Raw genomic sequence first — 13585 nt, 5'->3', positions numbered from 1 at the left:
ATCAAATTACAAAAGATATATCAACTGTCTGTTAAAACATTACATACAAAATACAAATACAAGAATACGAATATATTAAATATTAAAATATTAAAATGCCCAATGAGGGATGTGTTCCCCCCCCCCAAAAAAAAACACCACCACCACAATTGACTTTTCACTTCCCTCGCAGAAGCAGCATTGGGTGTCAGTTTTATATGGATTATCTTTCCTGCTCAACAGAATGGGTGAAAACATTCCATGCACTCACAGCACCTTGGCTTGTGGCAAAATGGGCGATATACACAGGCTGCATCCAGTTGTAAAAAGAGTCTAGCTGCTGGATCAAACCAGGGGGCTCATCCAGTCCAGCAATCCTGTTGTCATGATGGCCAACTAGATGCCTCCATGGGAGGCCCACAAGGAGGACCTGAGCAGAACAGCCTTCTCCCTGCTTGCGGTTTCCAGTGACTGGCATTCATAGGCATTCCGCCTCTTGCAGTAGAAGTAGAGCATTATTTCTTATTTTTTTTATTTGTATATACAACATATCAGTGTCAGGACAGTGATTTGATAGCAGATATAAGCATAGCTGTAGTTTTAGTTTCAGCCTGCACCTTCATTAGGAGAACCAGATGGTAAGATGTAGTGAGAATTCTGAGGGACGGACTAAATTCTGAAGAATGCGCAGTCTCTATAGGGGGTCTTCATGGGGGCAAGGGGATTCAGAAACAGTTTGGGGTGGTCAAGGGCTATCAAGCATTCAGCCGGTGTTCGTCTGTTTGTCTGCTGCTTCAGTTTCTGGTGAAGGCAAAAATGAATATTTTGAAATAAAATACTTGCTGATCACTGATAGGATGCATCCTCCCTCAGTCCAGAGTCTCAATGACCACAGTACTCTTTGTTTGTTTAATTTATATGTAGATTTTTGGTCCTGAATCACTTGCGGGTATATAAAAAAAAATGAAAAGCTGGAGGTTTTTTTTACTCATATGATGTAAAATGTCTTTATTGCTGGACAAAGACTAAAAAACCGGACATTTTTTACGTCTAATGGTTGAGAGAAGAGTGTGTGACACAAGGTTTAACTGATAATATCAATCAATACTCCAACTCAAACAGAGAGCAAACCCAGCCATACGTGTGACAGATTGGAGGAATGGGGTTGTGAGACTGGCTTTCATGCATTGAACCAGCCTTAGAGGTGGGGGAGATATGGAGAGCCTCAATAGTAGAACATATTGATTAGTCATCTAAAGCACTATTCTTCAATCTTACGTCCCCACATGTTGCTGGACTCCAACTCCCATCCTCCTTGACCTTTGGCTAAGCTGGCTATGGATGATGGGAGTTGTAGTCCAGCAACATGTGGGGACTCAAGGTTGAAGAACAGTGATCTAAAGGGCTGCTGAGTCCCACATGTACCTGCCCAAATGTTGAGATCATCTTCAGAGGCCCCGATAAGGGCCGTAGTTCAGTGAAGGATCATAGTTCAGTGGTAGAAGGTCCCAGGTTCAATCCCTAGCATGTCCAGGTAGGGCAGGACTGGGGAGTGGTCCTAATCTAAAATCCTGGAGGCTGACCTTTGCCCATCAGTAGAGGCTGAGAAGTGGTAGAGTGGCTCCCACTCTCTTTTGGCTTCAGATAGCCTGGCACTTCTTGGGTTCCAAGAAATGCCACCTTCTCTCATCTGCCCCTTGCCCCATCAGAATGACAGAGATAGGTCCCCATTCAGATTAAGAATGTAAGAAGAGCTTGCTGGATCAGGCCATTGGCCCTTCTAGTCCAGCATCCCTTTCTCACAGTGGCCAACTGGATGCCCGTGGGAAGCCCGCAAGCAGGACTTGAGCGCAAGAGCACTTTCCCCGACTGCAATTTCCAGCAATACTGCCTCTGACATGTAGAGGGAAAGCACAGCCATCATCATCATCATCATCATCATCATCATCATCATCATTTTATTATTATAATTAATTTATACCCTGCCTTTCGGCCAAAGTCCCTCAAGGCGGCTTACAAAAACACAAATATAAAAATACAATATAAAATACATCAATAAAACAATACAATTTACAAAATACAATTTACAAAAGTTAAATAACTGCTCTTAGGCTAACAATGTAAGATGTGCGACACATGAGGGAAAAGGGACAGGGAAGAACAAGGGGAAAAGCACGCTCAGGCACCGGTTCTTAAATTACAGTTCTTATCATGACCAGCTGGAATGGAAGCAGGTAGCCTGATCGCATGGTGGCTACTGGAGAGGGCAAGGGCAGCTAGTTGCTCAGCAGAGGCGATGAAACGGCTCACGGATGGATCTACTTGTTCCCTGTGTTGATATTTTTGCTCCATAGACACAAGACACATATCATGTCTAGTAGCCATCGATAGCTTTATTCTCCACGAATCTGTCTGAATTAATAGCTTTTAAAGCCATCCAGGTTGGTGGCCGTCAGTTCCTCCTATGGGAGCAAGTTCCATAGATTAACTATGCACTGCATGAAGAGGTTGCCCCATTCTGTAATCCAAACCCCATATCAAGCTCTCTGTGCATTGATGTCGCCTGCAGACTTTCTTCTTAGCACGCACCCTACCTTTCTAGGCATGGGAAGACAGCCTTCTCTTTTGGGACATCCCACCCTTGGAGTTCCTTCCCCGAAATGGATTGCCTGGTGCCTGCATTGTTTTATTTTTGGTGCCAGGCAAAGACCTTCTTATTTGTGCTTTTAAAATGTTTTATTGTTTAAATGCTTCTTGAATTTTCTGTTTTGTCGTTATTTTATGACACTGTTTTTATTATTACAAACCACCCTAGAAACTTTCAAGAAACAAGGTGGCACCCACATCTTCCATTTTTGTTTAATCCCTATATTGTGCTGCTTTTGCTTGGGATTGACTTGATTTGTTTTGATAATTATATGTAAACTTTTGTTTTTAATTGCATGATTTATATTGCTTGGACCTTATGGTGAAGGATGGGGAAGAAGTCTTATAAAATAAACAAATATGATGATAGATGGACCAAAGGTCTGATTTAGTTCAAGACAGAATCCTGTATTCCTTATGTAAACCTGAAAAAGCAGCACCGATGATAGGAATGGATAGCCATGGGTGTGTTCTCCCTTTGGGCACTTTTCTCTCCTCCATCCTGGGGGCTGTTAGTGTTCCAGCAGCAGCTGAGAAGGACTCTTTATAACCTCCACATTTACAGAAATTGCTGCCAGGTTGATGCAGTTGCCTCTGTGCAAAGGCCGGTTCATACAGATTACATTCTTACTTAAGGAGTGCCCCAGGACTGTTGGGAAGAGGGTAGGAGTTTGCGTGGCATGCTATGGGTCCCAACCTAGATGCTAATGAACTTTATTCATTTGTGTATTTAAAATATTCAATATCCTGCCCTTCTGCAGTTTAAATCAACACTTCCAGGATGGTTTGAAATGTGTAGTCCGATCAAGCAAAGGAAGATATAGAACGTCTGAAATGATTGCTGGAATAGCAGAACAACCTACCAATATCTCAGTAATGTTAAACAGATCTAAAAACAGTTTTAAAAGCCTTAACAGACAAAAAAAAAGTCTGTGCATGATGTTGGAAAGACCTAGGTTTCAGCCCCAAGCAAGCCTGTGGGAGAATATTCTGCAGATGGAGTGCCACCACCAACAAGGCCCTTTCCCCAATCTCCGCCCATCTTGCCTCTAAAGGTAGAGGAACACATTAATATTGGTATATACCGAATCAGACCATTGGTCTGTCGAGCTGAGTACTGTCTATGCTGACCAGCAATGGCCAGGGCTTCAGGGAGGGAGTCTTTCCCACCCGGCCTAGGGATGCAGAGGATTGAACCAGGATTTTCTGTGTGCAAGTAGAAGCTCCATCACCAAGCTATGACCCTTATCTGTGGCACCTCTGAGACTGATCTCAACATTTGGGCAAATTCATGTGGCCCTTAAGAGAAGTAATTAGTAGCTGATGTCCCATCTTGACAGCTGGGGATTCCCTCTTCCGCGCTGCGCAATCGTGACTCTTGGCCATTGAGAATTGCTCTCTAACTGCCCTCTTTGCTGCACTTCAGTTGGCCATTTTGTCAACCTCTTGCTTTTTGCTCAGTGCTGTTCCCTGAGATTATAGTGTCTCAACAATGATTGCTCCATCTTTGATTGGCAGCAGCCTTTTCTAACATCCCGCAAAGGGCACTGCCCTTATCCAAACGGATAACCTCACATTAAGCAGGCTGAAGCATGGCCAGCCTCATGAACGATCCCTGTGAATTATGGGCTGGCTCCTATTGTCAACGTGCTCCCTCGCCACTGGAATAACACAGCTGGCAGCCTTTGGTGTTGAGAGAAACAGCTCTTATCAGACATGTCACCCTCCTGACCTTGCAGTTCAGTTGGCCCTTCTGATTCATATGGAAAGTGATTTTCATTCCTGGTCGTAGACTCAACAGCTGGGCCTGCTATTCCAAACTCTGCCAGGCAATTAGAGCGGATTTATGAGCAGCGATTGGGTGCCAAGCCACAAATGTGATTAAATATTTTAAGAGCTTTCCTGTGAAAGCTCGGCACGTAGACTGAAAACACTTGCTTTCTGAAGCTTGTACGGAATCCTAGAATTCTTTTTTTTTAAGGGCTTTCTCTTAACCTCTTTGCTCACTTTGTTTAGTAACAGCAGTGACTTTAGCTGCAGGATTTTACATCACTTGGTATAAATGCAATTACCTAGAACGGTGCAGGGAGCCTCCGCAGCTGGAAATGCAGCTATTGCCTACACTTATCTAGAAAACTCCTGACTGATAAAAGGATTTATATATCACATCAAAAATAACAGTTGCATAGAATCATAGAATAGTAGAGTTGGAAGGGGCCTATAAGGCTGTCAAGTCCAACCCCCTGCTCAGTGCAGGAATCCAAATCAAAGCATTCCTGACAGATGGCTGTCCAGGTGCCTCTTGAAGGCCTCCAGTGTCGGAGAGCCCACTACCTCTCTAGGTCATTGGTTCCATTGTTGTATGGCTCTAATAGTTAGGAAGTTTTTCCTGATGTCCAGTCGAAATCTGGCTTCCTGCAACTTGAGCCCATTATTCCGTGTCCTGCACTCTGGGACGATCGAGAAGAGATCCTGGCCCTCCTCTGTGTTGGCAACCTTTCATGTACTTGAAGAGTGCTATCATATCTCCCCTCAGTCTTCTCTTCTCCAGGCTAAACATGTCCAATTCTTTCAGTCTCTCCTCATGGGGCTTTGTTTCCAGTCCCCTGATCATCCTTTTTGCTCTCCTCTGAACCTGTTCCAGTTTGTCTGCATCCTTCTTGAAATGGGGAGACCAGAACTGGACGCAGTATTCAAGATGAGGCCTAACCAGTGCTGAATAGAGGGGAACTAATACTTCACGTGATTTGGAAACTATACTTCTGTTAATGCAGCCTAATATAGCATTTGCCTTTTTTGTAGCCACATCGCACTGTTGGCTCATATTCAGCTTGTGATCAACGACAATACCAAGATCCTTCTCACGTGTAATATTGCTGAGCCAAGTATGCCACATCTTATAACTGTGCATTTGTGCATCTATAAATGGAAATAATAAATAGGAGAGGGGGGAGGGACAGGTGGAGATGATTGAATGAATGTGCACAAAGGCTATTGCGTGTACTTTAAACCTGCAGGGGGGATGCAGTAGGTTCATAGGGTGCAGGGCGCTTGGAAGAGGAATCCGAAAGAAGAGAGCAAAGGGTTGCCAAACAGTGTCTTTGGTGCATGCTCCTTTCCATTTGTTCAATTTTCAATTACTAACACGTTGTTTGTTCATGGCTTTGGTGCGTCATTTGCATTCATGAGTTATCCCTGTCATGTCAGATAATAAGTTTGCACAACAGGATCTGTAAATCTATTATACCCTGAAGGGTTTTCAGAAGGCTCTGGAAACATTATCTTTTTATATTAGCCTTCCAAATGCAAGATTGTTTGATTGTTTCATTGGCTAGAATGGGGAAGGGCTGTTAGGTATAGCATCTTCTTTGCATGCCCCAGCATCTGCAGGTAGGGCTAGGAAAGATTTCCTGCTTGAAACCCTGGAAAGCCACTGCCAGTCAGTGTAGCCAGTACCAAGCTAGATGGACCAATGACCTGACTGATCAGCTTCCAATATTCCTGTGTTATGTGTCTTCAAGTTGATTTCGAATTATGGCGATCCTATGAATCAGCACCTCCAATAGCATCTGTCGTGAACCACTGTGTTCATATCTTGTAAGTTCAGGTCTGTGGCTTCCTTTATGGAATCAATCCATCTCTTGTTTGGCCTTCCTCTTTTTCTACTCCCTGGTGTTTTTCCCAGCATTATGGTCTTTTCTAGTGAATCATGTCTTCTCATTATGTGTCCAAAGTATGATAAGCTCCATTTCATCATTTTAGCTTCTAGTGATAGTTCTGGTTTCATTTGTTCTAACACCCAATTATTTGTTTTTTTCACGGTCCATGGTATCCACAAAGCTCTCCTCCAACACCACATTTCAAATGAGTTGTGTTCCTATGTTCGTATGTAGAATATTATCACACTCCAGCAGGTGCCCTTAGGGGTGGGACAGTCCAGGGTGGTCAAAGCCTCCTACCCAAAATACAAGGAGCGCTGAGAGGAGGAGACAGCAGTGTCCAAAACAAGCCAAGGTCAACCACCAGGGTAACAGTCCAAGGCAAGGTCAAGCAATAGCCCAAGGTCAATACCAAAAGGAATCCAGGCAAGGTATAGCATAGCAAAGAGGAGAGATGAGGCTCAAGGAGCCAGAGACCAGACCAGGCAAAGTACAGCACAGCATGGCGATAAGGTTGAAGAGCCAGAGACCTTTGTTGATTCCAGCAATGTGAAGGCTCAAGAGGGAGGCCATATATACCTTGGCCTCCTAGACCAGACCCTAACCACAGCTGATGGTGATGAAGGTGTTTCAGGGATTGTTTGCTGTCAAGCAGACTCCTTGCTCTCATTTGTCTGGTGACGTCAGGTGTAGAGCTTGGCAGAAATAGCCTGGCAGGCCTAATTAGGGCCGCAGGCTGGAGGTTCCCCACCACAACTCCAAGGTCTCTGTTAGAAACCGGAAGCAACATTGAGTGAAGGGCCATGATCAGTAGAGCTGGATGGCCCTGGCCATTTGGAAAATTCCACCTTAAAGAACATAGGGACTATTTTGCTGGATCCAACCAAGATTCATCTAGTCCAGCACACTCTGTCTCCTACGGTACCTGGCAAGTTGCCTCTGGAAGGATGAGGTTGTAAAGATGGTAGCCAGCAGTTGTTACTCAGAGGCACCTTGGCCCTGTATTGAGCTGGCTTGGCTAACTGTAAATTACAATGCTGTCCTCCATGAATTCTGTCCTTTTGTAAAAAAAGGTGGCCATTACAATGTTCCCTGGCAATCAGTGTCCCAAGTTAATTATGCACGAGAGTGCTTCCTGTTTTTTGTCACAAGAAGAGCCTCCTGGATCAGGCCAGTGGCCCACCTAGTCGAGCATCCTGTTCTCACAGTGGCCAACCAGATACCCCAGTGGGAAGCCCACAAGCAGGACCTGAGTGCAAGAGCACTCTCACCTCCTGCAGTTTTTTTAGCAACTGTTACCTGGAGACATCCAACGAAGCTGAATGTTGAAAGATTCAGCAGAGACAAAAGGAAGCAGTTCTTCACACTGCACATTGTGTGTTTGTGTGTTTGCTTGATTGATTGATTTATATCCCACCCTTCCTCCCAGTAGGAGCCCAGGGCAGCAAACAAAAGCACTAAAAACACTCTAAAACATCATGAAAACAGACTTCTAAATATATTAAAACAACCATTAAAAACATATTAAAACGAAATATTAAAAAATTTAATCTGTTTTATTATGCTGTACACCGCCCTGGGAGCTTATTGCTATAGGGCGGTCTAAAAATGTAATAAAATAAAATAAATAAATATCTTTTAAAACATTTTTTTAAAAGCTTTAAAATATATATTAAAAAGCAGCTACGGCGCAGATGCAGACTGCGATAAGGTCTGTACTTAAGTTGAAAGAGGAAGGCTAAATAGTTAAACTATGGAGTCTGCTACTAGAGGATGTACTGATGTTCACCTGTTTGGATAGCTTTAGAAGAGGGTTTGATTCATTCATGGAGGAGCATATGAATGGCTACTACTCACAGTGGGCACGTCCACAGTCCAAAGGCTGTATGGCAGTTGCTGGGGTTCATGGTCAGGCTCCGCTTGCGGGCTTCTCATAGGCGTTTGCTAGTCACTTTGAGAACAGGATGCTGGACTAGGTGAGCCTTTGATCTGATCCAGCAGCCACGTCCACATGTTCTAGCCGTTCCTTCTTTCTCCCTTAGTATTGGGGTATTCATGGAAAGGGAATTGGTTTCTGGTGTCAACTGGGAAGCTAGAAGCCTTTTGCAGGGAAAGTGGATATGTTTTCATATGTGATGCTTTTGTCTGCCAGGTGATTCCCATGCTTCCCAAGTTGCTCTGTGAGGAGCTGTGCAGTCTCAATCCCATGACAGACAGACTCACCTTCTCCGTCATATGGAAGCTGTCTCCTCAAGGCAAGGTAAGCCTGACTGTCTTTGCGGGGCTTAGGTGTAAATTGTTGGGGGTAAAGCACCAACACTCGTCAGGAGATTTGGGGCAAGGTTGTTGTGCATATGCAGAGTAATGCAGCGGTCTGATCCATGTGTGCTAGTGTGTATATTTACTTAAGAAGCATGCTTTTACCCTGCATTTAAATCACTGAGACTTAAGACTTAGTAAAATAAGAAAAAGCTACTTTATTTATAGAAATACATAGTAGATAGGAAGGGAACACCTAGTTCTAGCTAACTAACTAAGTTGGAGGCGCAATGCCCATACGTGGGTATTGCACTGGTGATTCAGGAGAGAGAACAAGGACAAAGATGTCTCCTCTCTCCTCAGACAGCAGAAGAAGAAGATGAAGGAGGGGCAGGTCAGCTTCCCTGAGTGTATCAGTTTACAACGGAAGGAGGTTAGGTAGAGAAGAGCACAGGCAAAGGGAGGCAAGCCTAGCCAGCTGGAGGACCCTAACTCTATGTTCCTTCTGGAATACACACAAAAGAACCCAAACAGGAGTTGCTCTTGCCCCACTTCCAACAAAGGTATCAGCAGTATGTTGACAATACCCAGTTCTATTTCTCTATAACATCTGAATTGGGAAAGGCCATGCAAACCCTGGACCGCTGCTTGGACTCGGTGGTGGGCTGGATGAGGGCCAGTAAACAGAGTCTGAATGTTAGCAAGATGGAGGTGCTGTGGGTCGGTGATTCCTGAGTTTGGATAATGGTCAGTTACCTGCTTTGGATGGGGTGTACTCCCTCTGAAAGAGCAGGTCCATAGTCTGGGGGTGCTTCTGGATCCATCTTTGTCGCTAGAGGCCCAGGTGACCTCCGTGGCTAGGAGTGCCTTTTACCACCTTCGGCTGGTAAGACAACTGCAGCTGTTTCTGGACTGGGATAGCCTGACCACTGTTGTCCATGCACTGGTAACCTCCAGGCTGAATGTCTGTAATGCGCTCTCTGTGGGGCTGCCTTTGACATTGGTCCGGAAGCTGCAGCTGGTGCAAAATGCGGTGGCATGACTGCTCACTGGGGCAGGGTATTGCCAACATGTTACCCCGCTGCTGAAAGAATTGCACTGGTTGTCCATTAGCTGCTGGGCCAAGTTCAAGGTTCTGGTTTGGTGTACAAAGTTCTATGCAGCTTGGGACCAGGATACCTGGAAGATAATCTTACCCCTTATATACCCAGTCGATCACTGCGCTCTGCAGGTGAGGTTCCAACAATGGCCAACCAGCTGCCTCCAGGAAGCAGGGCTTTGATGAAGTCTACAAGCAGCCCCCCCCCCCAAGCAACTAGTATTCAATTCCTAGGCTATGGTCTGAAGGCACATGAGGCCAGCTCCCTGCTGAAGCCTTGGGTTTCTATCATGAAAAGAAAGGCAGCCTATGAATGTAATAAATGAATAAATAATAAATAAAGATATATTGCAGGGTCCAGATATATTTCAGCCTGAGGGCCATGTTCCCTTCTGGGCAACCTTCTGGGGGCCACTTGCCATTGGGGCAGGGCGGAGTCAGAGGCGAAAGGAGCAATGAATGTAGATTTCACCTTTATACGGCCAGTTTCTGCACACACACACTCACCTGTCTCTTATCCTGCATCCAGGCAAGCAAGAAACAGTTAGAATTCAAGCGCACATTTCAGCCAGGCAAAGCACTTGGAGTACAAAGCAGGGCCGCTGAGGGGTATGGCCTGGGAAGGATTCTGAGGGCCATATAGAGAGACCCGGAAGGCCAAATTTGGCCCTCAGGCCTGAGGTTCCCCACCCCGATATATTACCTCTCAATATGGAGAGTGTTCAGCCGTTGATGAATCGTATTCTCCATCCCTCCATGCCAAGTATCTCTGTTGCTTTCAATCCCTCTATATCAGCTGTCCCCAATGTGGTGCCCTCCAGATGTCTTTTGAGCTACAACTCCCATCAGCCCTACCCAGCACAGCTGAAGGCTGCTCTATATCACAGCTATTCAGCCAGTTCACCTGGCCTGTGTCCAGATCTCTGCAGCTTTCACGGTGGGGTGGAAGCAACGTTCATGCACCTTTTTACTGCCTCTTGTCCAGAGGCTGTGCTCTAAGGTGCCCTTGGCTCTGGAGTACTGCTTTTGACGGGAAGTCTTTGTCCGTCCCCGTGCCCAGGCAGTAACACTTTTAATGTAGATTTGCCTGGATTTATGGAATTAGCTCATGTACAGATCGGCAGTGTTAATGCTCCTAATAGCTGTTGAGATGTTTTGCACTGAGCTATAACAGTGTGGGCCAAGATTAACGAGGACCTTGGCTTAATGCAGCTGTTACTGACAACCCAGGATTAGAAGGGTGAGGAGAAGATGGAGGTAATGGCTTAAGAGCTGCTTAATGTGTCGTGCTAAGAGGACACACATCTCCGTTCATGGAGAGTTGATATGGATGCAAGCAATTAGGGCTTGTCTCCAGCAACACAATTCTTCATTTTTCCTTTGCAGCAGCTTGCAGGAGGGGGCCTGAGGAGAAAAGTGCCTTGCCGTGCTATCTAGAGCAAAAGATACGAACTGTGTATTCCTCATTAGCAAGCTAATTATTTGTCTCCCACTGGCTTCGCTTCTTTTTCCTGCTGATGGCCTAACATTTAAGAAGGCAGCAGAAAATTTCCACTGGAGTATGAGCTGCTTTTTGACTCTCTTTTCTCTGCCCGCCTGCCTGCTCTTTCTTCGCTTCCTTACTGTCTCCTCCTCTGTGCCCAGTGCTCATTAAGTATATACGAGAGAGAGATCATGATCTTGGGTCGTAAGCCTAGGAGAAGTTTCTGCTTCAGACTGTGAGAAGCCATGCTAGTGAGGAATGACACGGTACTGAGAATGATGGGCTTGGTACAAAGCGCCTCCTAATAATCTTATTAAAGTGCCTGCCACTTATTTTGGCAAGGTGAGTAACATGCACTTGAGCTTTGTACCAGCTGTCATGAGCTCCTCCCTGCTTAGGAAGGCAAGGCCTTGTATTGTGTTTCCCCTTTCCCTAAAGTGAGATTAATTTGGCCATGAGGCAGGGTCTTCCCTGTTGTGGCACCCATCCTTTTGGCACTCCCTGCCCAGGGAGATCCGTGTAGCCACTTTCTTTTTCTCCTGCAGCTATCGGGTAACCTATTCTTACACAAAAGCTTTCCCAGCCTACCTGCTGCTGGCTGTAGCTCTCTGTTAACAAATCATCATCTTAAAACTGTTTCTCCTACTGTGATTTGTATTTGTTGTTGTTATATGCCTTCAAGTCGATTACGACTTACGGCAACCCTATGAATCAGCGATCTCCAATAGCATCTGTTATAAACCAGATCTTGTAGGTAATGTGTATTGTTTTGGATGACTTTGAAAGGGGATTAGGCAAATTCATGGAGGCGCTTATCAATGGCAAGTGTCCATAGTAGCTCTGTGAACCTTCAGGTGAAGTGTATCTCTGAATACTGAGGGTTACATAGTGGGGTAGGACAGCTGCATTCATGAGGGCTCCCTGAAAGCATTTGGCAGGCCACCATTGGGAGCAGAATGAGGGCCCGTCAGCCTGATGCAGCAGAGCTGCTCTTGCCAGCAAGAACAGAAATGGGAGGATGCCATTTCCTCCTCCTGTTTAACACTGAGCCCCGGGCTGCATTTTGTAGAACGTAGAAGCTGCAGGTTCCATGTGCAAAGGCAGATCCAACAACACAAAGGCAAAGATGAAGGGAGGAGAGGATGGGGTACAAGGAGGAATCACAAACTGCAGGAAATGTTATGCCAGATACAGATTCTGAACATAAGAAGAGCCGGCCTGCAAGATCAGGCCAGTGGCCCATCTAGTCCAGCATCCTGTTCTCACAGTGGCCAGCCAGATTCCTCTTCTGGGAATCCCGCAAGCAGAGCCTGAGCGTGACAGAACTCTCCCCACTTGTGTTCTCTAGCAACTGGTATTCAGAAGCAGAATATGGCCATCACAGCTAGTACAGTAGGGCCCCGCTTTTCGGCACCCTGCTAATACTGCAGCTCCAGCGGGGCTGTCACCTGTAGCGCGGGGAGCTCCAGCCGCCGTGCTCTAGCTGACAGTGATCAGCTGTAGCATGCGAGCTCCCTGCGCTACAGCTGATAGTGCACTACAGCTGATTGCCGTCAGCTGGAGCGTGGCAGCTGGAATACGGTAGGGCCCCACTTTCCAGCAGTTTTTGCTTTTCAGCGGGGGCCTGGAACGTAACCTGCCATATGAATAGGGCCTTGCCGTAGACATTGGTAAGCCTTATCCTTTTTTTTTTTTCAATAATTTTTATTCAGATTTTCATAAAACATACAAGACGAAATCATAAAACATTCAAAGACAAAAAACAAACTCAAAAATAGTTAAACAAAAAAAAAAAAAGAAAAAAAAAAGAAAAATAAAAAATAAAGAGTAAAATATTGACTTCCCATTTGTCAAAGATCAAATCAGTTATAAGTCTATAATATATAACAATCCTGTCTCTTAAGTCATATTATAAAATCACTTTCCTCCAGTAGTTATCTTACTTAATCATCAAATCTCATAAACATTACTTTATTCTTTCCACAAAAAGTCAAAGAGAGGTTTCAATTCTTTAAGAAATATATCTATCAATTTTTTTTTCCAGATAAGCATATCGATTAATCCATCTCATTACTAATAATGATAATCTTATTGTCATAACCATAGTCAAAATAAACATTTCAATTAATCCATCACATCAGAATCTGTTAGGTTCAGTAATTTCAGTAGCCATTATTCTATTATCCCTATTAGTTCCATTTTCCATCTTCCATCTTCAGTAGTCTTGTTAAGTCCAGTAATTTCAGTATCCAATCTTCCATTATCAGTATTCCATAATAATCTTGCTGTCAAAGCCATAGTCATATAGTAAGAGTCTGATGGGAATTACCTCTATCCCAAATATTTTCTTGCCATCCATTCTGAATAGGTTGCTGAAATACTGCTGTAAAATCATATCTCTGTTCTTTTTTTCAAAATACACTGGGTCATCTCTTGAAAGTTTTTCCATTGTCACATGGC

General features: G+C 44.7%; 1 protein-coding gene across 1 annotated transcript in view; it reads left to right on the top strand.

Moving 5' to 3' along the window:
• DIS3L2 (DIS3 like 3'-5' exoribonuclease 2) overlaps positions 1-13585 on the top strand; it is a 322655-nt gene that overhangs the window by 214260 nt on the left and 94810 nt on the right. The window contains 1 exon segment of the mRNA XM_061637537.1: positions 8437-8544. Coding sequence (XP_061493521.1) covers positions 8437-8544 — 108 coding nt within the window.

This window comes from Rhineura floridana, chromosome 7 (assembly GCF_030035675.1).
Source record: "Rhineura floridana isolate rRhiFlo1 chromosome 7, rRhiFlo1.hap2, whole genome shotgun sequence".
Taxonomy (NCBI): domain Eukaryota; kingdom Metazoa; phylum Chordata; class Lepidosauria; order Squamata; family Rhineuridae; genus Rhineura; species Rhineura floridana.
Note: the sequence above shows the minus strand (reverse complement) of the source record. Positions and strands in the feature narration are given on the sequence as shown.